The sequence below is a fragment of the Thalassophryne amazonica genome, chromosome 9 (assembly GCF_902500255.1).
Source record: "Thalassophryne amazonica chromosome 9, fThaAma1.1, whole genome shotgun sequence".
Lineage (NCBI taxonomy): Eukaryota > Metazoa > Chordata > Actinopteri > Batrachoidiformes > Batrachoididae > Thalassophryne > Thalassophryne amazonica.
The window spans coordinates 104,130,535-104,157,966 of record NC_047111.1 but is presented as its reverse complement, the minus strand read 5'-3'; the positions used below and the strand labels follow the sequence as shown (position 1 = coordinate 104,157,966).

The following is a 27,432-nucleotide window of genomic DNA, read 5'->3' as shown; positions in this document are numbered from 1 at the left end:
AGATCCTCTGCACCATGTCAACATGCCATGTGATTATTGCCTGTACAGATATTTGCATTAATTAGTAGATGAACAAGTGCATTAGATGACGTCCACTTTGGAACACGTCCAAATCATTTGTTTTATTTGTTAAGAAAAAGACAGCGAGTCTTTTGTCCCAGTGTTCCCAGTGTAGTTATTTATTTATTTGTCTGACTGTTAGCAGGTTTACATCAAAACTGCTTCACGGATTCTCACCAAATCTGCAGAAAGATATTAGGGCATGGAAGACTCCACTGAATTTTGGAGGTGATCCATACCCAGATTGGTGGGCTTCAGAAATCTCAGATTGCTCTTGTTTATTTATTTATTTGTTTGTTTGGAAGTGATCTGGATCTGGATTCTGGATCAAGCTATCACTTGACATAAGCTTTGAAGGAAAATGTTTTAGATCTTTGAGTTCAGCTCATGAAAAATGAGAGCAAAAACAAAAGTGTATTGTGTTTACATTTGTTCAGTGTACTTCAGATATGGGTATGGAAGACTCCACTGAATTATGGAGGTGATATGAATCCGGATTCTGGCTCAGGATTTCACTTTATAGTCTTTTAAGCATTATGCCAAAACCGCTTCACCGATTCTCGCCAGATTTGCACCACAGATAGATATTAGGCCATGGAAGACTCCACTGAATTTTGGAGGTGATCCAGATCCGGATTGGTGGACATCAGAAATCTGTGATTGCTCTTCTGTCTGTACTGCTTTGCAATGTGTTGCCTTCTCTCCATTCTGTTCATTTCTTATTTTCACTTTCACAAATTGTGCCTGTTCTTTTTCCATCTCCTGTGCATGTGTTCAACCAATCAGCTTTGAGCCCCACCCACAGCATTTCAGGGATATTCACAAGTGCATATCCCACTCAAGGGTCTTGGCTGGCCTTGATAAAGCTTCGGAAAATTGACTGTTCCTGATTGGTCCCTGTGGTGGAGACACACACAAACATGTCAGACCCCCTAAAATGACCTGCATGCCTATGGTCTTGTTTTTGTTTCTAAGACGTGAAAACAATTCAGCCTATAGAGCCTTCATCAGTGAGTGAGGAACAACATGAGTTTATTTGACTGCAAGCATTGGAAGGGTTTAGTTGTCATGAATGGTTACATTGAGAAGTCTGTTAGAAGTGTGGAAGTCGGCCTGCAGCAACAATGATGCAAATGTTCAGTCAACATTAGCAGGGTTACGCAGAGGATAATATGAAATGTTAATGCTGCAGGCAGCCGCATCTCTTCACATTTTATTTCTTGCTTCTCCTCCTTTCCTTGCTTCTTCAACATCCAGAGAGTGCTGACGTGTCGGACGCTCAGGCCATGGAGCCTTTCCAGTTGCCAGGTCCACCACATAAACCTATAGTCACAGATGTGTCCAAGAACAGTGTTAGCCTGACCTGGCAACCCAACGCGCACGAAGGAGGAGCAGCCGTCACGTCCTACATCATCGAAGCCTTCAGGTGGGTCACCCAACTCTAAAATACTTCAATGGAGGCACGCAGAGCTAGACAGTGTGCTTACATTATGCTAAGCTCATTACTGTTAACTGTTGTTATTGAGACTTTATTAAGTGTGTTGATTTTTGTTTTCTGTTTCAAGTTTGATAGTTCTTCACCAGATTTTTTGTTCATGCTTTCCTCGTGGTGTTGAAATCTGGTTTCCTTTAGTGTGCTCCTAAAGGAGACGTCAACATTTTCTTGTTTTTTTCTCTTCTGCAATGAGGATGGTGTTATATCAATGCATTGTCAGCATTCTTTTCAAACATTTGTTGAGACAGTTTTGGACAAAGGTCACATTTCATGTCTTTCCAGAGATACTGAAATTCTTTCTGTCTAACCCTAACCTGTCACCATCATATCACTTCCAAGTTGAGTGAATTCCACAGCATTCTCAATTGATTTTAAGATGTTTAGAGGTTTTGCCACAATTTTCCTGCCTTTAGTTGTGTCTACATTTACCTGGAGGCCTCTCTTTCTCCTGGGGAACCCCAAAGAACATACTTTAACTTAAGCTTTTTCAAGTGATTGAGAGAGAAACTGGAGGTCAGGTCATCTGTTCAGCCCAAGTGTCCCTTCTACTTGGACTTGTCAGGTCTGGATGGCATGATATCAAGTGCTGTATTTGTTATTCATCCTTTGGCCAGTGCCTGAAGAAGTCTTCGCTGATGCCACACATTTCAAACATGCATATGTAGCACCCGGTTTTCCCTTGTGGCTTATTTACAAACATCATATACCTGAATGAACCTCTGTAGGTGTTATCACATGAGAGTTGAGTCCACCTGGGATGATTTAAAGGAGACATGGATTTTAGTTGGTTGGACGGGTCACCCAGTGGGTGGAAAGAGTAAAGAGGCCTTCATGTGAAGCTAGGCAGCGCGATGGGGAATCATATCCTTCCGATTTGACAGGAGGGGGACACCAGCAGAATGTAATCAGATCCAGTTATCCACCGTGACCCATGGCAGCAGCAAGGTATTTCTAAGTAATGCAAACTGATTCTATATAAAGCAGCCACGGGAAAATGATGGAATATTTGCAATAACATTTCACTGCCTGAGGTGCTGGGGTTTGTTTAGCGTGAAGAGAGCAGGTTGGGTTTCTCATGTAAAACAGTTTTAGTGTTTATTTATTGTTTAACAACAGATTTCTCACTCACCTGGTGAGACTGTTTTTTTTTTTTTTTTTTCTCATTTGGGAAGACACAGCCTTGGTGTTTATTATGTGCTGTGTATGTGTGGGGCCATCTGTGTGCGCCATGAATGACTATTCGTGACTGGAATTGTGTAGCTTGAAGTACCTCACCACCAACCCCCTACAGAACCCCGGAGGAAATTCTAAAGTGTCAGACAAATGGTTTCAGATGCCTTTGTGATTACTGCACCACCAAGGTGACAATAAATTCACAGAGAACACTGGAGAGATGAAATAAAGAGGGGAATAGGGTTGGGGTGGCACCGTAATGCATCTGGGCTGTGCCACAAGGCCAAGAACACACCCGCATTTGTACATTTTAATCAAGCTGCAATGCATTATTCATCAGTATAGAGCATAGCAAATGTGTCATTTTGAGGAGATCTTGTCGCCAGAAACTTCATGACTGCTATTGTACCCCAGTTAGAAAATAGTAGAGGAAGCCTAATTTAGATGGTGCTATTGCTTGAGAATTTTCTTCCATTCGTTAATTGCATAGCAGCACATGAAATTAGTATTGCACAGCACTCTTGAAAGCAGCACATTACAGTCTGGTAGTACTGCAGATGTGCAGAGCCTTTATTTTGTCCTCAGTGGCAGATAAAGTACATTTTAATCATGAATTCAGGCATTAAATATACAACAAACTGTGTCAGCAAACATAATGTACTGAGTATCTGCAGTCATTGTTAAAGCATTTCCAAAGACAAATAGAGTGATGTCGCAAGTACCCGAAGCCCCATTCTAGTGCAGCAGATAACCGAAACAATCCTGCAAATGAAGATAAAAGCAACAAATTCACGACAAGTACTCCTTAGACATTACTCTTTTGAAAAAAACAATTTGCCATTTGAATTCTCAGTAGGCAGCAATTGAATTTTCAATAGGCGGCCAGTTTGAGGTAGATTGAAGAATTACACAGGGGTCGAAAAAAGATACTTCAATCATATTGAAAACTATACCACATTATTCGTCTGAGCATAAAGATTCCAAAAAGGTATAGTTTGAACTATCTGTGACTGAATGTTATAGAGTTATGGGGTAAAAACAGCAAAAATGGTGACAAAAGTCAATTTCAGTTTGTACAAGGGTTGAAAGTTAAAGTTGCTCCAATTTTGATAAAACACGGTGCAAATAATTGGTTGAGCTAATAGGATTAATAAATGGAATACTTTTGCATGTGTTGAATGTTTGGTTTGCAAAGTAAAGATCAAACAAGGTCGAAGTCCATTGCCCGTAACATGATAACTATGCATGATCCATGGTGTAAACTATTCCTTTTTAAAATCAGATTAACTCAACCAATAATTTGCATCACTTTTTACCATAATTAAAGAAGCTTTAACTTTCGACCCCTGTACAAACTGAAATTGACCTTTGTCACCATTCTTGCTGTTTTTACCCCGTAACTCCATAACATTCAGTCACAGATAGTCCAAAATATACCTTCTTGGAATCTTTGTGATCAGACAAATAATATGGTATAGTTTTCAATATGATTGGAGCATCTTTTAATTTTGACCCCTTTGTAATTCTTCAATTGATTCCTACCTACTACCCTACTAAAAATTCCAATGGCCAATCTTTTTTTTCAAAAGAGTAATGTCTAAGGTCTATTTTTGCCAAATTTGGTGCTTTTATCACCAAAGTATGTCAGTTGAAAAAAAAAATTCAAACATTGAAAATTTAGCAACAGTTAAAATAGGACCACAATGGCAGAATGTTCTAGTTCAGCAGGGACACCCTCCTGGACCCTTGAAGGTTTTAAAGGTAAGGACAATGTTTCAGACTGTGACCTTCCCTGAAAGTGAGAAGGGAGGTTAAGGTGACATTTTATGAGAAAACGAATGTTGTTGAATGAAAAAAAAAAACTATCTTTTATTCTTTTACAGCCAATCTGCAGGCAGCACATGGCAGACTGTAGCAGACATGGTTAAAATAGAGACACACACCATCATGGGTCTTTTCCCAAACACAGTCTACCTTTTTATTGTCCGCGCTGTCAATGCCTACGGGCTGAGCGACCCGAGTCCCATCTCTGAGCCGGTCCGCACTCAAGGTCAGTACAAAACCCAGAGTTTGTGCTCCTCTCACACCATATAAAAGATCTAAGATAATGAACTCCACCGCAGTGTGTTCCAATTCTTTGGCAGCACTCTGAGGAATTAATACCTGTGTTTGCTTCAGATGTGAGTCCTACGGGTCAGGGAGTGGACCACAGGCAAGTGCAGAGGGAGTTGGGAGAGGTGGCCGTGCAGCTGCAGGAGCCCGTCACACTAACAACAGCTTCCATCCGAGTATCCTGGACCGTGAGTAGCAAATATAGTTATTTTGGTGCATTGAGAGAGCTTTGCCAACTCTTTAGTTCCATGTTACAAACCAATTTGGAAAAAATAGGAATCTTTTCCCTTTTTTTTTTTTCTTTTTTTTTGGGCTGGGAATTACAAAGATTTGTAGACTGAGCAAAAGTTCTGTTGGATCCACAGAAGCAATCCTCCACAGTCCTCCTCAAACATTTTTATTCCCTCGTGTCTCTTTCCAGGTTGATCGCCAATCTCAGTACGTCCAGGGCTACCGTCTGTCCTACCGACCCAGTGGAGGAACGTGGCTCCTTCAGGACATCAACTCTCCCTCTGAGCGCAACATCGTCCTCACCAACCTGCTCAAAGGAACGGAGTATGAGATCAAGATCCGACCTTATTTTGACGAATTCCAGGGCAAAGACAGTCGAACGTTGCTAATTCGAACCCCGGAAGAAGGTAATAAAAGTCTGAAAGCCACCCTTAGTTACTTCACTAATATAGAAGAGTTGAAAGAGATCAACAATTATGGGAGAACACTCTGAAGGTTCCAGTACACCACAGGAATCTCAGAAATGTAATTTGATTTTTGGGTTACATTTACATGACCCTAAATTTGGATTAGTTTATATTGATTCCCATTGTTGTTCAAGTCAGCCTATCTTGTGTTCTTTGCAGATGTGCTTTCCTCAGTAGGATATCATGGAAATATAGATCAAAATATGTTGAACTGAGTTCACAGTCTTCCTGTATTTAACGTTGATTGACAGTGATGATTGACACCGGTGTCAGTCGTCACCGATGTGATGATGTGCAATGATATTGACATTTTTTGCACAGTGGTGGTCTGACACTCTGAGCAGCTATGACAATGTATAAATACTATTGCAGTCCTACTTCTACCATTAATCCAGTGGCACCATGCAGCGGTTACCTGTATGGTACCCATGTTTTGTTTTTTTACATGTAGTCTCACTGGATTTCCACCAAAATTCAAAATGGCAACACAATTTCCACAAAAAGATCAAGAATTTAACACTGCTAGACTTTTTTTAACAAAAACTTTCATGATAGTATTGCAATACACTAAGAATAATCAGAGCAAGACACTATTGGATTCTATCGTAGCCGCTCAATGTCTCCTACCTTTAGGCATGTCTCTTTTTTGTATTAAATGAGGTAATTTTTGTCTTTAGTGTCTAGATAAACTTATACTATGAATTCCACATACAGGGACATAAACAGTCTCTTTTCTACCTGGCTGTTTCTGTCTGTGACAGTTATTATAGAAACCTGAATTAGTACTCTTTTTCCCCAGTACTATTTTACCTTCAGTATAAATACTTAAAAACACAGAAAAACTGATAAGTTATTACATTTTTTTTGTGTGTCACAGAGGTTGGGAATAAAAAAATTAACTGTTTCTGTTGCACAACATAAATGAGACACTGGTTTTCACTTATTCAGTTTTCTGAACGTACAGCATGGGAAAAGACACGTGAATACATGATTCTACTGCCAAAATAAATTGAAAATTAAAGTTGATGATAATGCATCACTCTGGGGGTTGGTAAGGTGAGACCTTGTTGTGATTTGGCGCTATAAATGAAAATAAATTGGAAATTGAAATTTTCACATATAGGGAGAATAGTTCACAGCAAGTCAACCAGCTTTCATTAAAGTTTATCTGAAGTATTGTACATAAAATCACTGGACTGTAGTGTTGTTGTGGATTCACTGTTATTTTTGTACTGAGTCAAACCCGAGCCGCTCACCGTGACAAGCTCACTTTCATCTTTCTTTATTACTTGTATCTCTTATCTTTTATTGCTGTTACTGTTGAGTAAGCGTTTTCATTATTTCTCGGCGTATTGCTGCATCCACCAGTGTGTTTCTGCCCATTTATTTCTACTGTGTCAGTGATGTTATGGGTCTTTTTTTTAATTGTTGAAAAGTTTTTTTTCTGTGCTTCTTTTAAAGTCATACGCCACTGATGTTGGGTATGTCTTTTTCAAATATAAATCAAACTTTTTTTAATGCAAGCATGTTTAGATAAATTATAAGATCCAACCAAACATAAGCAAACAAACAAAATACCTTAAATCAGCAGTTTTACACAATTAGGTGCATTCAAAAAAGTGTATGAGGTAGCAACTTTATATTGATTTTGTTTGTTTTCAGTTTACATAAAATATGTCTTCAGGTTAAATCAATTTTTCAAATTAATTTAGTTAAATGAAAATATATTTACTTTTAACAAACCTAATACAATTTTTTGGGAACCAGTAAACAAAAAACTGTAGTTTGTTTTCACGTCTACCTTTTCGCTCACAGTTGCCACGGCAGATCCACTGTGGCTCCACATGCTGATTTGGCCCAGTGTTCATGCCAGATGCCCTTCCTGACGCAATTCCAAATGTACCAAATGTACTAGCGTACTGGCCTTTTCACTTTTTTTGCAGTGATCTGTGCACTACATGGCCATTCTAACATATTTACTCACCATTATGATGCTGATCACTGTGCATGTGTTGACTATCAGTGTGTTCTCTTTCTCTCTCACACTTTATTTAAAGCCCCCAGCGCGCCACCCAGAGAGATTACAGTGGCAACAGTGAAGCAAAGCAACAGCTCCGGCATCAGCGTCTCCTGGGAGCCTCCACCCAGCGAGACACACAACGGCATCATCCAGGAGTATAAGGTAAACACGGCTCAATGGCAACTCGCAACTCATTCGTATAAAAGCACAAATTCCCGTCCAAGGTGCAGCTGAAATGTAAAGCTGATTAAACATAAGAAAACATTTTTAGTTTGGATGAACTTCCACTCACTCACCAGTTAATGTGTAAAAATTTGATCACAAAGAAGGTGATGCAGAAAAGAAGCTGAATATTACGCAAGTTTAAAAAAAAAGATTAATCTCTCAAAGGATGCTGCAATTCGGTGTCAAGATGACCATTCATAGTTTAATTCAACAGAGGCATTAAAATCTTATCAAAGAAAAAAGAAAAGGTCTCAAGGCTGTGTTTTAAACACTTCAAAGTCTAAGCGCGTTGCACGGGTTGCGTTGAAGTCTCATGGCTACTGTACGTGGACGGCCGTGGCGGTCTGTCTCTGCTTTGATGTACTTTTCGACAGATAATGTGTTGCATTTTATACTTAACTGTTTCATCATTTTGAGCAGAAATATCCAGAGATGTCCCAAAAGCATGAGATCGAAGAGAGCCTCTCACTCTGTCTTCAAATAGGTTTGGTGCGTGGGCAGCGCCAACGACAGCCAGACGCGCTACTACATCAACAGGACGGTGGACGGGAACACGCTGTCCACCGTGCTGAAGGGCGTGATGCCCGGCGTGCTGTACCAGGTGGAGGTGGCGGCGGTAACCAGCGCTGGCGTTGGCGCTCGCAGTCAACCGGTGTCCGTCCTCATCAGTGAGTCTGTGTTATGAAAAGCAGTTGTAGGAATAATTAATGGGTCAAGATACCGATGTGGCACAATGAAATTGCGGGTGAGCAGTAACAATAAAATGGGATGATTTTTATTTTTTTAATGACTTTGACTTTGCATCTCGCTGAGAAAATATTTTAAATTAAAAATGCTGTGAATGTTTTGTGAAACATACAAAACAATTCAAGTGTTTTGAACCAGATACTGTTTTCTTTCACTTCTGGCATTGATGTAATCATAACCTCTCTAGTTGATGTGCTTCTTTTTGGCACTGTGTTTGGTTCATAAATATTAATTTCCTTCACCTGGTCTCTTTTTCCACTCTGGGTCACCACAGCAGATTTGAAATGGATCTGCTTGTTGACACTGAGAATGGGCAGGAGTGACCTTGAACCAGGAATCTTCTGTTCTGGAAACACATGCACTAACCACTTAACCACCACACCTGCCCTGTTAAGTTTCTAAATATTGGGCATAAAAAGTTTTCTCTTGGATGTCCCCAGTTGCTCAGGGTCACCACAGTGAGTCTGGTAGTGAACTGAATTGGGATTTGAAACAAGTTTTACAACTGATGTCCTTCCTGACACAATTCTAGTTTTACCTGGAGAAACACGGGTGCAGCTCCTGGTGTTTCTAAGTGGTCTTCCACCCAAATACTAATACGTCTAGAAATCTGATGGGATCAAGTGTGGACTGAGTGGCACATCAGCACCCAAAGATTGGTCATTAATATTGTAAAACAGGTAGATCAGTGGGATACTTCCAATATGTAGATTTGATTTGATTCAACCTGCCTGTGTCCTTGGCCATGCTTCCATGGTGCATATGATACTTCTTCTGATACTTTGTGATACTTCTTCTGCATTGTGTCAGTCCACCCAGCTGTAAGTCAGTTCTGGCCTTAGCTGTGGAAGTAACCTGTGCTAGTCCTAGTATAATAACCAACTAAATTAGGACTGTAGTCACCAAATATACTTATATTTGGTAACTAATGTCGCACTGAAAAGTTTAAAGACAGAGTTAGTTGGCAGTATCACATCTTCACCCACCAGGGTTGAAAACAGGCCAGCTGTACGTCTGCATGGTTTATAGTATACTGTGCATCCAGAAAGTATTCACACTGCTGCATGTTTTCCACCTTTTTTTATTATGTTACAGCCTTATTTCAAAATAGAGTAAATTCAGTTGTTTCCCTCAAACTTCTGCTCACAACACCCCATAATGACAACATGAATAAAGTTACTTTTAATTTTTTGCTAATTTATTCAAAATAAAAAAAGTAAGAAATCACATGAAAATTCAGTAAGGTATGTCTTCTGTAATATATTCCAATTCTAAAGTAGAACTCTACTAGTCTATACTAAGGTATATCTAAATATCTAAAAAAAAAGAAGAGTAGAATAGAGTAGAGCCACTTAGTTGCCTGGTCTAGTGAACCAGGGATGGTAGCTTACATGTACTTAAGTATTCACACCCTTTGCTCAGTACTTTGTTGATGCATCTTTGGCAACAATTACAGCCTCAAGTCTTCTTGATACCACAAGCTTGGCACACCTATCTTTGGGCAGTTTGCCCATTTCTCTTTGCAGCATCTTTCAAGCTCTAGGAGGTTGGATGGGGAGTGTCGGTGCACAGCCATTTTCAGATCTCTCCAGGGATGTTCATTCAGATTCAGGTCTGGGCTCTGGCTGGACCACTCAAGGACATTCACAGAGTGCTTTGGGTCATTCTTCTGCTGAAAGATGAACCGTCGCCCCAGTCTGACGTCAAGAGCACTCTGGAGTAGGTTTTCATCCAGGATGTCTCTGTACATCGCCGCATTCTTCTTTCCCTCAATCCTGTCAAGCTGGGACTTCCCCAAGCTTGCGGCTGCATGGGAGACTGCTGCACCCCCCCCCCCCCCCCCCCCCAAACACACACACTCATTGCCTTAATTCTGAGGTAATTGGGTGTGATATGAATTGCCCTTTTAGGGATCAATAAAGTTGTTTGAATCTTGAATCTGACTAGTCTCCCATTTCCTGGCAATGAAATACATCCCCACAGCATGATGCTGCCACCACCATGCTTCACTGTAGGGACGGTACCTGGTTTCCTCCAAACATGATGCTTGACATTCACACCAAAGAGTTCAATCTTTGTCTCATCAGACCAGAGAACTTTGTTTCTCATGGTTTGAGAGTCCTTCAGGTGCCTTTTGGCAAACTCCAAGCAGGCTGCAATGTGTCTTTTACTAAGGAGTGGCTTCTGTCTGGCCACTCTACCATACAGGCCAACTGTCTTTTAATCCTTGATAGCAAACATCCAGACAGACAACTGGTCTATCCTCAACTTGTAGCTGATGTTCCCTCACAGCAAAGTTGTACTCATCATCTGAATTTGTTTAACCCAATGGTTTTAAAAGTAAGGCCCTTTGGCTGCTCCCTTGTTTTCACTCTGGGCCGCCACAGCAGATCTGATGTTGATCTGCATGTTGATTTAGCACAAGTTTTTCACTGGTTGCTCTTCCTGACAAAAATCCATATGACATGGAGAAAATAGGCAAGGGTGGGTTTGAACCAGGAACCTTCCTCACTGAAACCAAGCACACTAAACACTCGCCCACCACCCCTGCTTCACGCAAGGTGTTACTGGAGCTAAAATGTCCAAAACATTTAAGCTTTTACAAATACACCAACTGGCTTTAAAATGTTGTTTTGCTTTTATTCACTCTTTAAATTCCTTTGTTTTTACCCCACAGAAATGCCATTGGAGCAGCCCTCATTGTCAGGCGGCGGTGGGAACAATGACAGAGGTGAAGACAGCAGTGTGAGTTTGGCTGAGCAGATTACCGATGTGGTGAAGCAGCCGGCGTTCATCGCCGGGATCGGTGGGGCCTGCTGGGTCATCCTCATGGGCTTTAGCATCTGGATTTACTGCCGGCGCAAAAAGAGAAAAGAGCTGAGCCACTACACCGCCTCCTTCGCTTACACACCAGCAGGTGACGTCCGTTAGGATGCTGAGTGCTATTTTGTGTGACATTATTGATTTTTGTCCTGAAAATTGTGAAATAGTCTGAGGTTTGTGAATGAAGGCTTTTCTTTGGCTTTGGACTATGAAAAATGAACCACTAAAGTCATCAGTCAGCAGTCGGGTCCATATATTTGGTGATTTTTCTCGACTGCCACATATTCCTGTCCATACATCAAACCTTGCAGACTCTTTCCTGTGAAGAGACCTGAAAATATTTCATGGAAATCAGAGGACCTGTTAGCAGAAACATAGATTTACTGAGCAAAAAGAAACTGATAGCTAAGTCGGCCACAGAAGTATAACGTGCACGAGTCAGTTTAGTCCTCATTATCTTCTCTCACTGTGTTCTGCAGTTGGTTTCCCACATGGAGAGGGACCAGGACTCAATGGACGGTAATTACACGCCAGTTACATCAATATTCTGGCCCGGCTGTCTCACCGACAGGCAGCTGGAAACACTGTTATATTGAGGATGTTTCTGATATGTTTTTTCACTGGACTTGCAGTATTTTCTGCTAATTACTTCTCTGCTTTGACAGTCTGTTGTCATATCTTACTGCATTTGAATATTCATGTCAAAATGCATCTATAGGCCTGGCGTGCTAGGAGGTAGCATGGGGAACTACCCATGGCTGGCAGACTCATGGCCAACCACCAACCTTGTGCACAGCGGCAAAGAGGCCGTCACATGCTGCACGGCCAATCACGACACAGCAGAGAGATACTACAATGGTAGGACTCGTCACATGGCGTACTAACACAGTGTACTGCATATGATTTGTTATTGGTTGTGTATTTTTGTGTGACGATAATGTCAGATTTTAATGAAGTTGGAAGGTAATATACAAGAAAACGACTGCCATAATTAAAGCACTGGATCAAGAGATTTTTTTCAAGAGCTTTTCAAAATAGGGATCAACTACCAAGCATTTTCTTTAAAGATTGATACATTGATTGTTTTTATGATTAACTAATTAATCATTTTGACTGCAAAAAACTGATAATTAGAATTTCTCTGAACCAAAGGCAATAACAACAAATGACTTATTTTGTTTGAACAACTGAACAAGTTTATCTTTTCTGGGTTCATTTCCCAGTCATGCTACCTGTGTCCTTGGACAAGACACTTTATCAGCATATCCCAATCTACACAGCTATAAATGGGTACTGGCCTTGGCTGGAACAGTAACCTGCGATGGACTGGTGTCGTGTTCAGGGAGCATCATGAACTCTCTTCTGCTTCAGGCTATATAGGACTGACTTCTTCAGTGCTTGCATGGACTGGCTGTTGGGTTGGATTGTGACGGTTTAGATGCCTTTTTCAGTATGAAACATTTTACTGACCTTCTTAAATGATACTGAGATGTTTGCAGAATCAGTACCCTGATTGTGGTTGTTCTGGATCAAGACTAAGATCCAGGCTGTTAGTGGCATTCTGGACTCGGCTGTTAGACGTGTATCTGCGTGTGGTGAAAATATCAAATCTGTGGAGACTTATGAACAATGCAATAAACCAGTCACCATATGATTTTGAACAATTTAAAACTATTTAAAGGCAGGCTGTCTTGAACTTAGATGGATAAATTACAAAAATGGATTAGATTACAGAGATTAGAGCATGCCATAGGTATTAAAGGCACTGTGCTGCGGTGGTTTGAATCATATTTATCTAATAGATTACAATTTGTTCATGTAAATGGAGAATCTTCTTCACAGACTAAGGTTAATTATGGAGTTCCACAACGTTCTGTGCTAGGACCAATTTTATTCACTTTATACATGTTTCCCTTAGGCAGTATTATTAGACGGCATTGCTTAAATTTTCATTGTTACGCAGATGATACCCAGCTTTATCTATCCATGAAGCCAGAGGACACACACCAATTAGCTAAACTGCAGGATTGTCTTACAGACATAAAGACATGGATGACCTCTAATTTCCTGCTTTTAAACTCAGATAAAACTGAAGTTATTGTACTTGGCCCCACAAATCTTAGAAACATGGTGTCTAACCAGATCCTTACTCTGGATGGCATTACCCTGACCTCTAGTAATACTGTGAGAAATCTTGGAGTCATTTTTGATCAGGATATGTCATTCAATGCGCATATTAAACAAATATGTAGGACTGCTTTTTTGCATTTGCGCAATATCTCTAAAATTAGAAAGGTCTTGTCTCAGAGTGATGCTGAAAAACTAATTCATGCATTTATTTCCTCTAGGCTGGACTATTGTAATTCATTATTATCAGGTTGTCCTAAAAGTTCCCTGAAAAGCCTTCAGTTAATTCAAAATGCTGCAGCTAGAGTGCTATCAGGGACTAGAAGGAGAGAGCATATCTCACCCATATTGGCCTCTCTTCATTGGCTTCCTGTTAATTCTAGAATATAATTTAAAATTCTTCTTCTTACTTATAAGGTTTTGAATAATCAGGTCCCATCTTATCTTAGGGACCTCATAGTACCATATCACCCCAATAGAGCGCTTCGCTCTCAGACTGCAGGCTTACTTGTAGTTCCTAGGGTTTGTAAGAGTAGAATGGGAGGCAGAGCCTTCAGGTTTCAGGCTCCTCTCCTGTGAGGATCAGGTGACCCTGAACCATCTCTTAGTTATGCTGCTATAGACTTAGACTGCTGGGGGGTTCCCATGATGCACTGAGTGTTTCTTTCTCTTTTTGCTCTGTATGCACCACTCTGCATTTAATCATTAGTGATTGATCTCTGCTCCCCTCCACAGCACGTCTTTTTCCTGGTTCTCTCCCTCAGCCCCAACCAGTCCCAGCAGAAGACTGCCCCTCCCTGAGCCTGGTTCTGCTGGAGGTTTCTTCCTGTTAAAAGGGAGTTTTTCCTTCTCACTGTTGCCAAGTGCTTGCTCACAGGGGGTCATTTTGACCGTTGGGGTTTTTCCGGAATTATTGTATGGCCTTGCCTTACAATATAAGGCGCCTTGGGGCAACTGTTTGTTGTGATTTGGCGCTATATAAATAAAATTGATTTGATTTGATAAACAGTTTGAAACAGTTTTGAGCCATTTCACCCAGTTTAAACCCTATATGATGACTTTTTAAATTGTTTAAACCTTTCTGTCTTTCTTGGGGAAATTGGATTTCGATCAATTTCTCACATCTTGTAAATGAATAAATAAATAACTAATCTTTTTTTTTTTTTTTTTTAACCAGTGGATAATTATCAACATCCTTGAATATTTTGTGTAGATCAACTACTCGGGTAAAGCTTCAGAACTACCAAAACTGATTAAAATACTCTCCCGCTATTCAGAAGCAGGTATCTCCAACTACCTGAATCAGACAGAGAAGTACAGCATGAGCGGTTCTACCGAGGGTCCCATCTACAGCACCATCGATGCCACCAGTGAGGATCTGCACAGTTTCACGTACGCCCAACACAACACCACTCCCTATGCCTCCACGTCCATCGTGCCTTTCACCAGTCAGACACAGGCACCGGCTCACAGCGGTGAGCAGCTGGATGACGGACACTGGATCACCCAACCAGGCCCCTCTGGATCTCAGTACGCTCAGCCGGACCGCTGCACTGGTGAGAAAACCGCTTTTGTTTTCTTGAACCTGCCATGTATTCTGTCCTAACATCAGCACTACATTCAAGATAGAGGTTGTCTTAAAAGAATTTACAAATTTCTATTTTTGGGCATGTTTTTGCCACTCAGCTACACTTTGACACAGCAGCTGGAATTAATGCCTTGCTTGAGGGTATATTTGACCGCCGTGGTAGATAAGCGAGGCCAAAATGTTACACTTGCACTTTTCCCACACTCACATAAGCATCCAAAGAATTTGAAAATAAGTAAAATTTTCAAAACATTCAGAACTCAGTTTGTGGTGAAAGTTCTATTTATGATTGCTCCAACAACTTTGATAAGGCTGCAACTAATTAAACACTGCCGATTAACTGATTAGTTGTTAGGTCAATAAGATATCAGAAAATCTAGGGAAAAATAGTCATTTTTTTCCTGATAATACTTAACACAAGCTGCTGTATAATGATGCTGCGTTCTGTCAGTGGAGACACACAGCACTTTAGACACAGAAAACTGATTATAATCCTCACACTGAGGTGTGTATGTGTGTTGTTCTACTTGTGAATGTGTGTGGATGTCCTGTGTGTGTTTTTATTACGCATGAAGGCAGCATGACAAGCGACACATACAAAAGTAATTAACTGAATGTGGGGTTTCAGCCGTCAGACACCACAGTTCAGAATGAACAAATACAAAGTTTTGATAGCATTTCTCATGAAACTTATTTCTGCCTAAATGTGACAATGATTTTAGCATCAATGACATAGTAATGATCAGTAAAAAGTACTTTGTGCTCAGTGCAAGAAAGCAAAGAGTTCTGATTCACCTGTTTGGCACAGAGACTTTTTCTTTTCTCATCTGTTATCTCATTAAATACACTTGATGTTTACAACAATAGTTTTTTCTCTGTCATGCAGCAGCATCTATAATTAAGCCTGTTTTTCATAGAAATGGCTGTATTGCACAGTGTAGAACGCCTTTGAAATAGGGAGCAGTGTTATTTCAAAAAATTTGGAAATCTATAAATGTTTGCATGGAATATGGAAATATATACGGAATAAACCATAGCAGGATAGATTTTGGGTCATTTGGTTCCAAAAACCCATATGGACGGAGCCAGTGAAGATATCGGGTTCAAAAATCGCCAAAATATAGACGAAAATGTCATATCTTGAGAACCGCTGCACCTAGAGACTTGAAATTTGGCTCCAAATCTTGTTTGACCCCAAGTTTATATTCAAATTCTATAGTAACAATAAACCTATCTGGTGTTTTTTAAGAGTAATTGATAAAAAAAAAACTAATTTCAGTACATATGTTAACGATCAACTGTAACAAACAAAATCTATGTAGTATTTATTTCAGGAACATCAGTTGAGTATAATCATCACATGTAAAGAATGACATGGCCACAATGAACTAATTATAAGCAACAGAGTGGTTTTCTGCGTCAACAGCACATATACGACACACGCATTACTTGACATTTTCAAACGCTCCGTCCATATGGGTTTTGGAACCAAATGACCCAAAAATTATACTGTTATGGTTTATTCCATGTGTATTTCCATATTCCATGCAAAAATTTATAGATTTCAAAAAATTTTGAAATAACACCCCTCCCTATTTAAAATGGAATTGAGAGTCCAGTGCAAACTGACCTTTTGCACTCATCAAACATGAAATATGAGGTCTGTCCAAAAAGTATCAGACATTTTTATTTTTTTCAAAAACCATATGGATTTGAATCACGTGTGATTGCATCAGCCAAGCTTGAACCTTCATGCGCATGCGTGAGTTTTTTCACGCCTGTCAGTTGCGTCATTCGCCTGTGAGCAGGCTTTGTGTGACCACTGGTCCATCCCGCTCGTCGGATTTTTATTGTGAATAAATGTCTGAACCATTTGGAGCTTTGCTGCATCAAATTTTTCCAGAAACTGTGAGAGACCTCCCGCTGGACACCATTCGGAAAATTCAGATGGCTTTCAGCGACGATTTTATGGGGATTACACAGATTAAGGAGTGCTCCAGCCGGTTTAAAGACCGCCCACAGCGTCTGAGAGCGTGGCGCGCTCCGAGCACCGATCGACAAGCTCAAACCCCGCTCAAACAACCAGATCATTTCCAACGTGAAGGCTTTGTTGATCCAGGACGTCATCTAACTTTCACAAAAAAGGCAGAAGGCGTGGACATCAGCACTTTTTCGGCACATGCTACTGTTACAGGAGTTTTTTTCATGGAAAGAGAAGCGGAGGATTGCGCCACCATGCCGCTCATGGCGCGGGACAAAACCACCTTCATGTTGGTCTCACAGGACGGCTTTCAGGTGGCTTTCAGATGGCTTCCGTTTGCTTTTCAGTCATGTATCTGAGAAATTGTGCATGAGCTGGGCATGCCCCAACATGTCCTGTGAGGCTTCATCACGGCGGTGCTTTGCGCCATGCGGCTCTGCCGCGACGCGTGGAGTTCCTCCGCACGTCTGTCTCAATGTGCCGAAAAATTGCTGATGTCCACGTCTTCCACAATTCCTGTGCTAGTCAGACGACATACCGGATCAAGACAGCGTCCAGTTTAGAAATGAACAGCACATTCCATTGTTACAGGAGTTTTTGTCATGGAAAGAGGAGCGGAGGAACTGCACGTGCCGCGGCGGAGCTGCATGGCGCAAAGCAACGCCGTGATGAAGCCTCACAGGACATGTTGGGGCATGTCCAGCTCATGCACAATTTTTCAGATACTCACACGACTGAAAAGCAACCAGAAGCCGTCTGAGCCATCTGAAAGCCGTCCTGTGAGACCAACACGGAGGTGGTTTTGTCCCGCGCCATGAGCGGCATGGTGGCGCAATCCTCCGCTTATCTTTCCATGAAAAAAACTACCGGAACAGTAGAATGTGCCGAAAAAGTGCTGATGTCCACGCCTTCTGCCTTTTTTGTGAAAGTTAGACGACGTCCTGGATCAACAAAGCCTTCACGTTGGAAATTATGTGGTTGTTTCAGCGGGGTTTGAGCCTGTCGATTGGCGCTCGGAGCGCGCCGCACTCTCAGACACTGTGGGCGGTCTTTAAATTGGCTGGAGCACTCCTTAATCTGTGTAATCCCCATAAAATCGGCGCTGAAAGCCATCTAAATTTTCCGAATGGTGTACACCTGGAGGTCTCTCACAGTTTCTGGAAAAATTTGATGCAGCAAAGCTCCAAATCGTTCAGACGTTTATTCGCAATAAAAATCCAACGAGAGGGGTGGACCACTGCTCACTCAAAGCCTGCTCACAGGCGAATGACGCAACCGACAGGCGTGAAAAAACTCACGCATGCGCACGAAGGTTCAAGCTTGGCTGATGCAATCACACGTGATTCAAATCCATATGGTTTTTGCAAAAAATAAAAAGGTACGATACTTTTTGGACAGACCTCGTACATCAGTTTCTGCCTGAAGTACAACTGCAATTTATAATGTTATTTTTATATTTGCCACATTAGTGATTAAGAAGCAAAGTAGGCTCACCACATCATTTGCCATATGATGTGGTGACTGCTTGGATCCGAAAGTGGATCTGATAAGTGAGTGGTGTCAGTATCTGATCCATGCCTGATAATGGATTGGATTTTTTTCTGCTCCTGATTATTCCCAAACAGTAATTGGTTACATCACAGTTGAAGGTCAGCAAACTTGGCTTTGCTCAAGGTTTCCTTTGCAGGCATTCGTGACTTAGTCTGCCGTTGGAGTAACATGAAACTAGCATCCATCCAGTAGTAATAACAATAAATATACATACTCATGTGGAGTCACTACAACAAGACTGTTTTAGCCACTCAGTCCAACCAACATGGGCAACACTTTTTTTTAAGACAATGTATTGTTATTTTGAACTGTTCTATCTTCAGTCTTCTTCAAGTAAGGCATTGCGTTTTGTAGGTAAACCAAAGCAAAAGGCCATGGGAAAAGCTGTCAAGACCCCTTCTTTGACCTGGATGGAGGCTTTGCCACCTCCTCTCCCATGTGACGAGCTAGAACACTGTGACCAGGATGACCAGCCTCCAGAGCATGAGGATATGGACATAGGGTGAGTCTGGCACGGCTCTGTAATTTTGCATTTCTCTTCACCATTATTTAAACTGTCACTTCTCTTAACAGGCAAATTAAGTATTGAACCCAACATGTTTCTTACACCTCTGGCTTTAACAACTCAATTACTCTGGCTTTGGTTGACTGCGTTAGTGATTTTGCTGGTTAAACAAAATTAGCCTTGTCTACTTTAGCAGTCACTGTCACCTCCCCAGAACAAATCTACATTCTGTATTGCATTTGGAGCCAAAATCCCATTCAAGTTGACACTCCTGCAGTTTTGCCAACGGCAACATTTGTTAACTCAAGCCTGAACGAACAACATTTATGTTTAACTAGCCTCATAGTTACAGTGCATCCATAAAGTATTCACAGTGCTTCACTTTTTCCACATTTTATGTTACAGGCCTTATTCCAAAATGGATTAAATTAATTTTTTTACTCAAAGGTTTACACAATACCCCGTAATAACAGTGCGAAAAAAGTTTTTAGATTTTTGTAAATTCATTAAAAACAAAACAAACAAACAAAAAAAAAAAACAAGGAATAACATGTACATAAGTATTCACAGATTTTGCCATGAAGCTCAAAATTGAGCTTAGGTGCATCCTGTTTCCAGTGATCATCCATGAGATGTTTCTACAGATTAACTGGAGTCCACCTAGGGTAAATTCAGTTGATTGGACATAATTTGGAAAGACACACCTGTCTACATATAAGGTCCCACAGTTGACACTGCATGTTAGAGCACAAACCAAGCATAATGTCAAAAGAATTTACTCTGGACCTCTGAGACAGGATTATCTCGAGGCACAATTTTGAGAAAGGGTACAGAAAGCATGCACAGTGTTGTGAGTAGAAGTTTGAGGGAAAAAATTAATTCAATCCATTTTTTAACAAGGCTGTAGTATAAGACATTGTGGATAAAGTGAAGTGCTGTGAATACTTTCCAGATATGCTATACCAGTCCAGTATGTTACAAGAACAAATCAAGTTATAATCTAGCTACAGTAGTGTTCAGAATAATAGTAGTGCTATGTGACTAACAACATTAATCCAGGTTTTGAGTATATTTGTTATTGTTACATGGGAAACAAGGTACCAGTAGATTCACTAGATTCTCACAAATCCAACAAGACCAAGCATTCATGATATGCACACTCTTAAGACTATGAAATTGGGCTATTAGTAAAAAAAAGTAGAAAAGGAGGTGTTCACAATAATAGTAGGGTGGCATTCAGTCAGTGAGTTTGTCAATTTTGTGCAACAAACAGGTGTGAATCAGGTGTCCCCTATTTAAGGATGAAGCCAGCACCTGTTGAACATGCTTTTCTCTTTGAAAGCCTGAGGAAAATGGGACATTCAAGACATTGTTCAGAAGAACAGTGTAGTTTGATTAAAAAGTTGATTGGAGAGGGGAAAATTTATACGCAGGTGCAAAAAATTATAGGCTGTTCATCTACAATGATTTCTAATGCTTTAAAATGGACAAAACAAAAAACAGAGACGCGTGGAAGAAAACGGAAAACAACCATCAAAATGGATAGAAGAATAACCAGAATGACAAAGGCTCACCTATTGATCAGCTTCAGGATGATCAAAGACAGTCTGGAGTTACCTGTAAGTGCTGTGACAGTTAGAAGATGCCTGTGTGAAGCTAATTTATTTGCAAGAATCCCCCGCAAAGTCCCTCTGTTAAATAAAAGACATGCGCATAAGAGGTTGCAATTTGCCAAAGAACACATCAACTGGCCTAAAGAGAAATGGAGGAATATTTTGTGGACTGATGAGAGTAAAATTGTTCTTTCTGGCTCCAAGGGCCGCAGACAGTTTGTGAGATGACCCCCAAACTCTGAATTCAAGCCACAGTTCACAGTGAAGACAGTGAAGCATGGTGGTGCAAGCATCATGATATGGGCATGTTTCTCCTACTATGGTGTTGGGCCTATATATCGCATACCAGGTATCATGGATCAGTTTGGATATGTCATAATACTTGAAGAGGTCATGTTGCCTTATGCTGAAGAGGACATGCTCTTGAAATGGGTGTTTCAACAAGACAATGACCCCAAGCACACTAGGAAACCAGCAAAATCTTGGTTCCAAACAAACAAAATTAATGCCTCGCAGATGTGAAGAAATCATGAAAAACTGTGGTTATACAACTAAATACTAGTTTAGTGATTCGCAGGATTGCTACAAAAGCAGTTTGAACATAATCGTTTTGAGTTTGTAGCGTCAACAGCAGATGCTACTATTATTGTGAACACCCCCTTTTCTACTTTTTTTTACTAATAGCCCAATTTCATAGCCTTAAGAGTGTGCATATCATGAATGCTTGGTCTTGTTGGATTTGTGAGAATCTATTGAATCTACTGGCACCTTGTTTCCCATGTAACAATAACAAATATACTCAAAACCTGGATTAATCTTTTTAGTCACATAGCACTACTTTTATTCTGAACACTACTGTATATCTATTGTATTTTATATCTGCACCTCTGTCCTCCTCTTTTGTAGCTCGGATGAAGAGTGGTGTCCTCCGCTGCCAGAGAGGACATACCTGACTGAAGGCTGTGAGGATGGACCCTCTGCTTTCCAGAATAATAACGCCTCTTCTCCAACTACATCCTATAGTCATCAGAGCACTGCTACGCTCACACCATCACCCCATGAGGAGACCAGAGCTCCCCACGACCTGCCCCGCCTCAACCAACCAGACAGCCAACAGCAGACGCGGTATTGACACAGCCTTTACAGAACGTGTACTCGGAACACTTTGCTCATTTATTTGCTTGCACAGCGTTGTTTTTAGAGTGAAAGAAGGTGTACACAGGTGGACTATGTCTTGTGCAGGCGATGCCTCCTGAAATAGATGGGAAAGTGTATAGCATCAGACATGGTCTTTCTGATTACTTTGGATGTGAGGAAGAGAGTGAGGAGAAAACCAAGGATCAGAATATCTACAGACAATTAAAAGAACTGCTGTATGAAATTCAGGATGGAGGTGAGACCAGTCCTGGGTGATAGTGGTGGTGGTGAAAAGATGCGGGACGAGGAATGGGTATTGATAACATTTTATTGATATTGATGCCGTTATCGTTTCCGCTTATTGATCCGATTCCTTATCGACTCCCTTATCAATACCTCCTGTGAACTTTCTGTGTACTAAAAGTAGGCTTTACAGGTTTTCTATGTCAGTAACATTTTATTCAGTCTTAAAGTAAATAAATATGAAATTGGATCCTTGATCTCTGGACATAAATAGAAATAAAATCTGTAGTTTTTCTCAAAAGCATTTCCTTTTAGACATTATTGACACAAATCTAACGTCATACCTCTGAGCTGAGATTTTGCAAACGGCTGCACTGCACATCAGCATCAATGTACAGAATGCAGGATGTCTCATTTTTGAAGGAAAAAAAAATTTAGTCTGGTGTAGTTTGAAAAGAGGTGTCATTTGATTTAAAACAGTGATTCACTTTGAAGTTATTCATTCCGGCTGGACTCTAATGTGACTCGGCAGAGAGCGACGCAGTATTTGGACCTGTGCGAACGGAACAGAGGACGATTCTCGTTCCTTGCCCGTGAAAAAACGAGTCCCATTTAGTGACTTTTATCCGCACAAAAGTGACTCACAATTGACACCTTTAAATGGCTTTGAGAGGGGTTAAAAAGAGGACTTGCCACTTCTGAAAAGCAGCGAAGCAGAGAACCAACGAAGCAGCGGGTCGGAGCACTGCTTCTTTGCTTCAAGCAGAGCCACTGCAGAAGCAGTGATTGCCGACACACTGCAGGGTCTGCAATCAGCGTAGAGAAATGATCATTTTTTGATAAAACACCCTGAAAAACAAAGGCCGCTCTGAAGGACCGATAAGGGAATCGTTAAGCAAAAAGGCTATTGATGTCGGTGGATCGAATCAATTCTTAACGATTCTCGAAAAGAACTGGTGTTCTGTCAACAAATTTTATCTTTTTAAAATTGGAAAGAGACTTATTGCTGTTGTATTTTCATATAAAGACAAAACTTGGGTGCGTTTTCATCAGTGAGGAAGCTCAGCTCCACATGTGAATGTTCTGTCGAGTTGAGCGTCCGACAGTATTGGCCTGTAAATACAGCGTGCACATGCAAATTTTAATTTTTTAAAATTGAAAAGACACTTATTGCTGTTGTATTTTCATGCCTCTGTCACTCGGTCGTGATGGGTTTTTTTTAACTCACTATTTCTAACCCTACCCCTACCCCCGACTCTAACCTTAATCATAACCTAATCTTACTCTTTCCCCCCACCCTAACCATAACCCCCCCCGCTTCACTTTTAATTTCATGCAGCCATCATGGAATGAATTAGAATGAATTTGTGCTGCCGTGACGAAAATTAGGTGCTTTTAGTCACAATATCACGAACCAGTAGGTTAATGTATATTTCGTGCTGCTGAATCACAACTTGCTGTGAGACCAGGTTGCACCTATGCACCACCATAGGGGGTGCAATATTGCAGCCAGCCATACTTCTGTCTGGTTTTGTTCTAACCTGTGCAGTGATCTCATGCAGGTGAGCCTTGTTGACTCGCGCGAGTTGGGGTCCACAAAATTGGACCGCAAGTTATCTGGGGAGGTGATGGTCTAGTGGTTAAGCATTTAGCTTAAGACCAGAGGATCCTCGCATCAAATCCCAGCCTGACCGGAAAATCACTAAGTGTCCTTGGGCAAGGTCCTTAATCCCCTAGTTGCTCCCGGTGTGTACTGAGTACCTTGTATGGCAGCACCTTGACATCAGGGTGAATGCGAGGCATTATTGTAAAGCATCTGATACAGATGGAAAAGCGCTATATAAATGCAGTCCATTTATCTGAAACCACGAGTTAATAAGGTTGACCAAAAAAATCTTGCCATATTATAATAGTTTTGACCATTTGAAGTGTGATTCCTTCCTGGATGGTGATGATTTCTTCATCTGGAGTGGGTTCGGGATCTTTCTCTTCCTCCTTGGTTAATGCACTTCAGCAATGATGGCTCCATCAGTGTGGATGATTCTGGATGATGTAAAGGTTTTCATTTACGGATCTTGATGTGACCTTCCTCTTTACATCCTTCCCTCTCGTTCAGATTGGGCTGGAATTCATACTTGCAGCCGAGGCACAAACAGTCAAAACAGTCAAATCAAAATTGGCTTTTATACGGTAGTCTGAATTTTCTGGGTCCACAAATCGACCATGAGTAAAGCCAAATCGTGACTTATGTCTGCGTGAGTTAATGAGGCTCGCCTGTACATACTGTAAGCGTAAACCAGACCGGACAAACTAAGTAATAAACAATAAATCTTTACCTTGCAACAAAGTGGTATCCCGCTAATTTTAGTTCTCCTGAAGTGGCACACAGCAACCACACAGAATGTTATCATGCTGTCCTACGCTGTTTGAGGCTTCATTTGCCTTGATATTCCCAAGTTCCACATGACAGTCATAAAACATCCGATTGCCAGCCTGACATTTGCGTTTCTTTTTATTTTATTTGTCCGACCACAGTCAGTAATTCAGTTTATCAATTTATTTATTTTCATTTATATAGCGCAAAATCACAAGAAAGCTGCCCCAGGGTGCTTCACAAAAGTAAGAGTCTAACCTTACCAATGCCTAGAGCAAGCACACAGGTGCCAGTGGTAAGGAAGAACTCCTTGGATGATTTGAGGAAGAAACCTCAAGCAGACCAGACTCAAAGGGGTGACCCACTGCTTGGGCTATGCTACCAACACAATTGACAATACAAAAATACAAAATATAAGTAGGCAAGTATACACACTGCTAACAGTTTTAAAGTCCTGTATCCATATCGCGGGTGTCCTGTTGAAATCGCTAACCTGCCTCTGCTTCCTTTCCAAGCCTTCATAGTCACACTCTTCCAAAATATTATTTTGCCTACAAGCAATAGGGTGAGTTGCAAGGAGCAGAGGGGGTAAAGCTGTAGGAGTTTAAATACTTGAGGTCAGCTGAAAGTAATTGAGAGTGTGTTAGAGCAGTGAAGAACAGCGGGAGTGGAGACGTGCATCACAAATGCTACCTGCAAGAGTGAAAGGGAAAGTGTGCAAGCTGGCAGGCAGAATGAGATAGTTTGTGCCTGTGCAGACGACTGATGCAGGGTATGTCAAAGAGAAGGGGGAGCAGTTGACGGACGATCACCATCATCATCAAGAGCTTCATGAGTACTTCAGATACACAGAATTCCTTTTTTTATATTAACTTCAGTCATTGAGTCTGCGTAATGAATTCTTCAGAACAGTGAACTGCAGCCTGCAGCACACTGGCGCTGACAGGCTCATTATTGACTTCAATTCTCCTTTTTTCAATCTGTGTGTTGCCAAGTGGAATCATAATGTCCTCTTAATTCATTTTTCCTCCCACAGTGTTTTATAGTCTGACCATGTGGAAAATTTTCCATCAGATAAACATATTGAAATACTTCCAGCTGTCGTGTAGGTGGACCGACCTCTCTAACCATCGTTATATTCTTGGAAACGCTATTATCCCCCCTTTGGCTGTACAAACTCTGCAGTAAAGTTACAGAGTACTGAACAATTCCTGGGAATACTGTATCCTCATACTTTATGCCAAACCTATCATCAGGTGGTCACCAATCCTGCTCCTGGTGATCACCTACCCTCCTTGTTTTTTCCACGTCTACCACAGCTGATTCATGAAGTTCAAGTTTTTCTAGCTCCTGATTGGCTGAGTTCTTGATTGGCTGAGTTTATTAACAGTTGGTGCAGCAGGGAGAGGGACCCGAGGAGCAGGATTGGTGACCCCTGCTTCACGTGAATGATGTACATCGAGTCCACATTTGTTCATTTTACTCCAGGCTCCTTTCTTTTTTCCCCTCCCTCCAGTGAAATGTCTTTATTTCCATACAGCAGACGGTTTCCCTGCGGTCCAGTGCCAGTTCCCCAGGCACCCAGTCCAACACTCACCCAATCCAACCCCAACCTCCCTGGACAGCTGCATCATGGCTCAGAGTTTGGAACGCCGCAGTTCCAAAGTCCTGCCCATCGCTGTCTCCACAGCCAGGGTGCAACTCTGAATGACGACAACAGCGCAACAACACCTGGTAAAAACACAGCCTGTGCTCTCACAGTTGCATATCCACACCATCAACTGTTTTTTTTTTGTTACTCATCTAATCCGCACACTGTACAGTAGTGTTCAGAATAATAGTAGTGCTATGTGACTAAAAAGATTAATCCAGGTTTTGAGTATATTTCTTATTGTTACATGGGAAACAATGTACCAGTAGATTCAGTAGATTCTCACAAATCCAACAAGACCAAGCGTTCATGATATGCACACTCTTAACCCTAGAACACTATTGCTCAAATTAGTAACACCATCACTAATGCCGGGTGATTTTTACCCGATGTAATATACTCAATTAAAACTACTTTTCATTAAAATATATCAAAATATATCAAAATATGACAATACATGACAAATAATAGTAGTGTTCTTTTAATAGTAGTGTTCTTTTATTTGAAACTGTGCCATGTCTAACAAAATGAAAAAAGGGTACATATAAAGGGACCATATAAAAATGCTCCAAAATTACCGCAAAATTAGAAATTTGAGAACAAAAAATTCCTAAAATAAAAAATAATGAAGCTGGAAACTTGTTTCTTAGTCCATCCATTCCTGGGGTATTTGAGACTTCCCTGGTGCAGGCACAATCTGTATTATTGTGAACACCCCCTTTTCTACTTTTTTTACTAATAGCCCAATTTCATAGCCTTAAGAGTGTGCATATCATGAATGCTTGGTCTTGTTGGATTTGTGAGAATCTACTGAATCTACTGGTACCTTGTTTCCCATGTAACAATAAGAAATATACTCAAAACCTGGATTAATCTTTTTAGTCCCATAGCACTACTATTATTCTGAGCACTACTGTGTAATCAGAAGATTCAGAGAATCTGGAGAACTTTCTACACGTAAGCAGTAAGGCTGAAAACTAAGACTGAATGCCCGTGACCTTCGATCCCTCAGGCGGCACTGCATTAAAAATTGACATCATTGTGTAAAGGATCTTACCGTGGCTCAGGAACACTTCAGAAAACATCTACAAGTGCAAGTTAAAACTCTACCATGCAAAGTGAAAGTCATACATCAACAACATCCAGAACCACTGCCGCCTTCTCTGGGCCCGAGCTCATTTGAAATGGACAGACTCAAAGTGGAAAAGTGTGCTGTGGTCTGATGAGTCCACATTTCAGATTATTTTTGGAAATCATGGACGCCGTGTCCTCTGGACAAATGAGGAAAAAGATCATCCAGATTGTTACC

At 41.0% G+C, this 27,432-nt stretch overlaps 1 protein-coding gene across 5 annotated transcripts in view; it reads left to right on the top strand.

Moving 5' to 3' along the window:
* The window catches only part of robo3 (roundabout, axon guidance receptor, homolog 3 (Drosophila)), a 539,598-nt gene that overhangs the window by 491,697 nt on the left and 20,469 nt on the right, over window positions 1-27,432 (top strand). For 2 of the 5 annotated variants that reach the window (XM_034178891.1, XM_034178887.1), the window contains 13 exons: window positions 1,318-1,486; window positions 4,612-4,778; window positions 4,907-5,028; window positions 5,262-5,478; window positions 7,596-7,720; window positions 8,268-8,451; window positions 11,208-11,447; window positions 11,833-11,872; window positions 12,072-12,211; window positions 14,758-15,036; window positions 18,955-19,102; window positions 21,625-21,843; window positions 26,016-26,206. In XM_034178891.1, the coding sequence (XP_034034782.1) occupies window positions 1,318-1,486; window positions 4,612-4,778; window positions 4,907-5,028; window positions 5,262-5,478; window positions 7,596-7,720; window positions 8,268-8,451; window positions 11,208-11,447; window positions 11,833-11,872; window positions 12,072-12,211; window positions 14,758-15,036; window positions 18,955-19,102; window positions 21,625-21,843; window positions 26,016-26,206 (2,241 nt within the window). Of the gene's footprint in view, window positions 1-1,317; window positions 1,487-4,611; window positions 4,779-4,906; window positions 5,029-5,261; window positions 5,479-7,595; window positions 7,721-8,267; window positions 8,452-11,207; window positions 11,448-11,832; window positions 11,873-12,071; window positions 12,212-14,757; window positions 15,037-18,954; window positions 19,103-21,624; window positions 21,844-26,012; window positions 26,207-27,432 lie in introns of all 5 variants that reach the window. The other 3 variants (XM_034178888.1, XM_034178886.1, XM_034178890.1) reach the window with 2 other exon arrangements.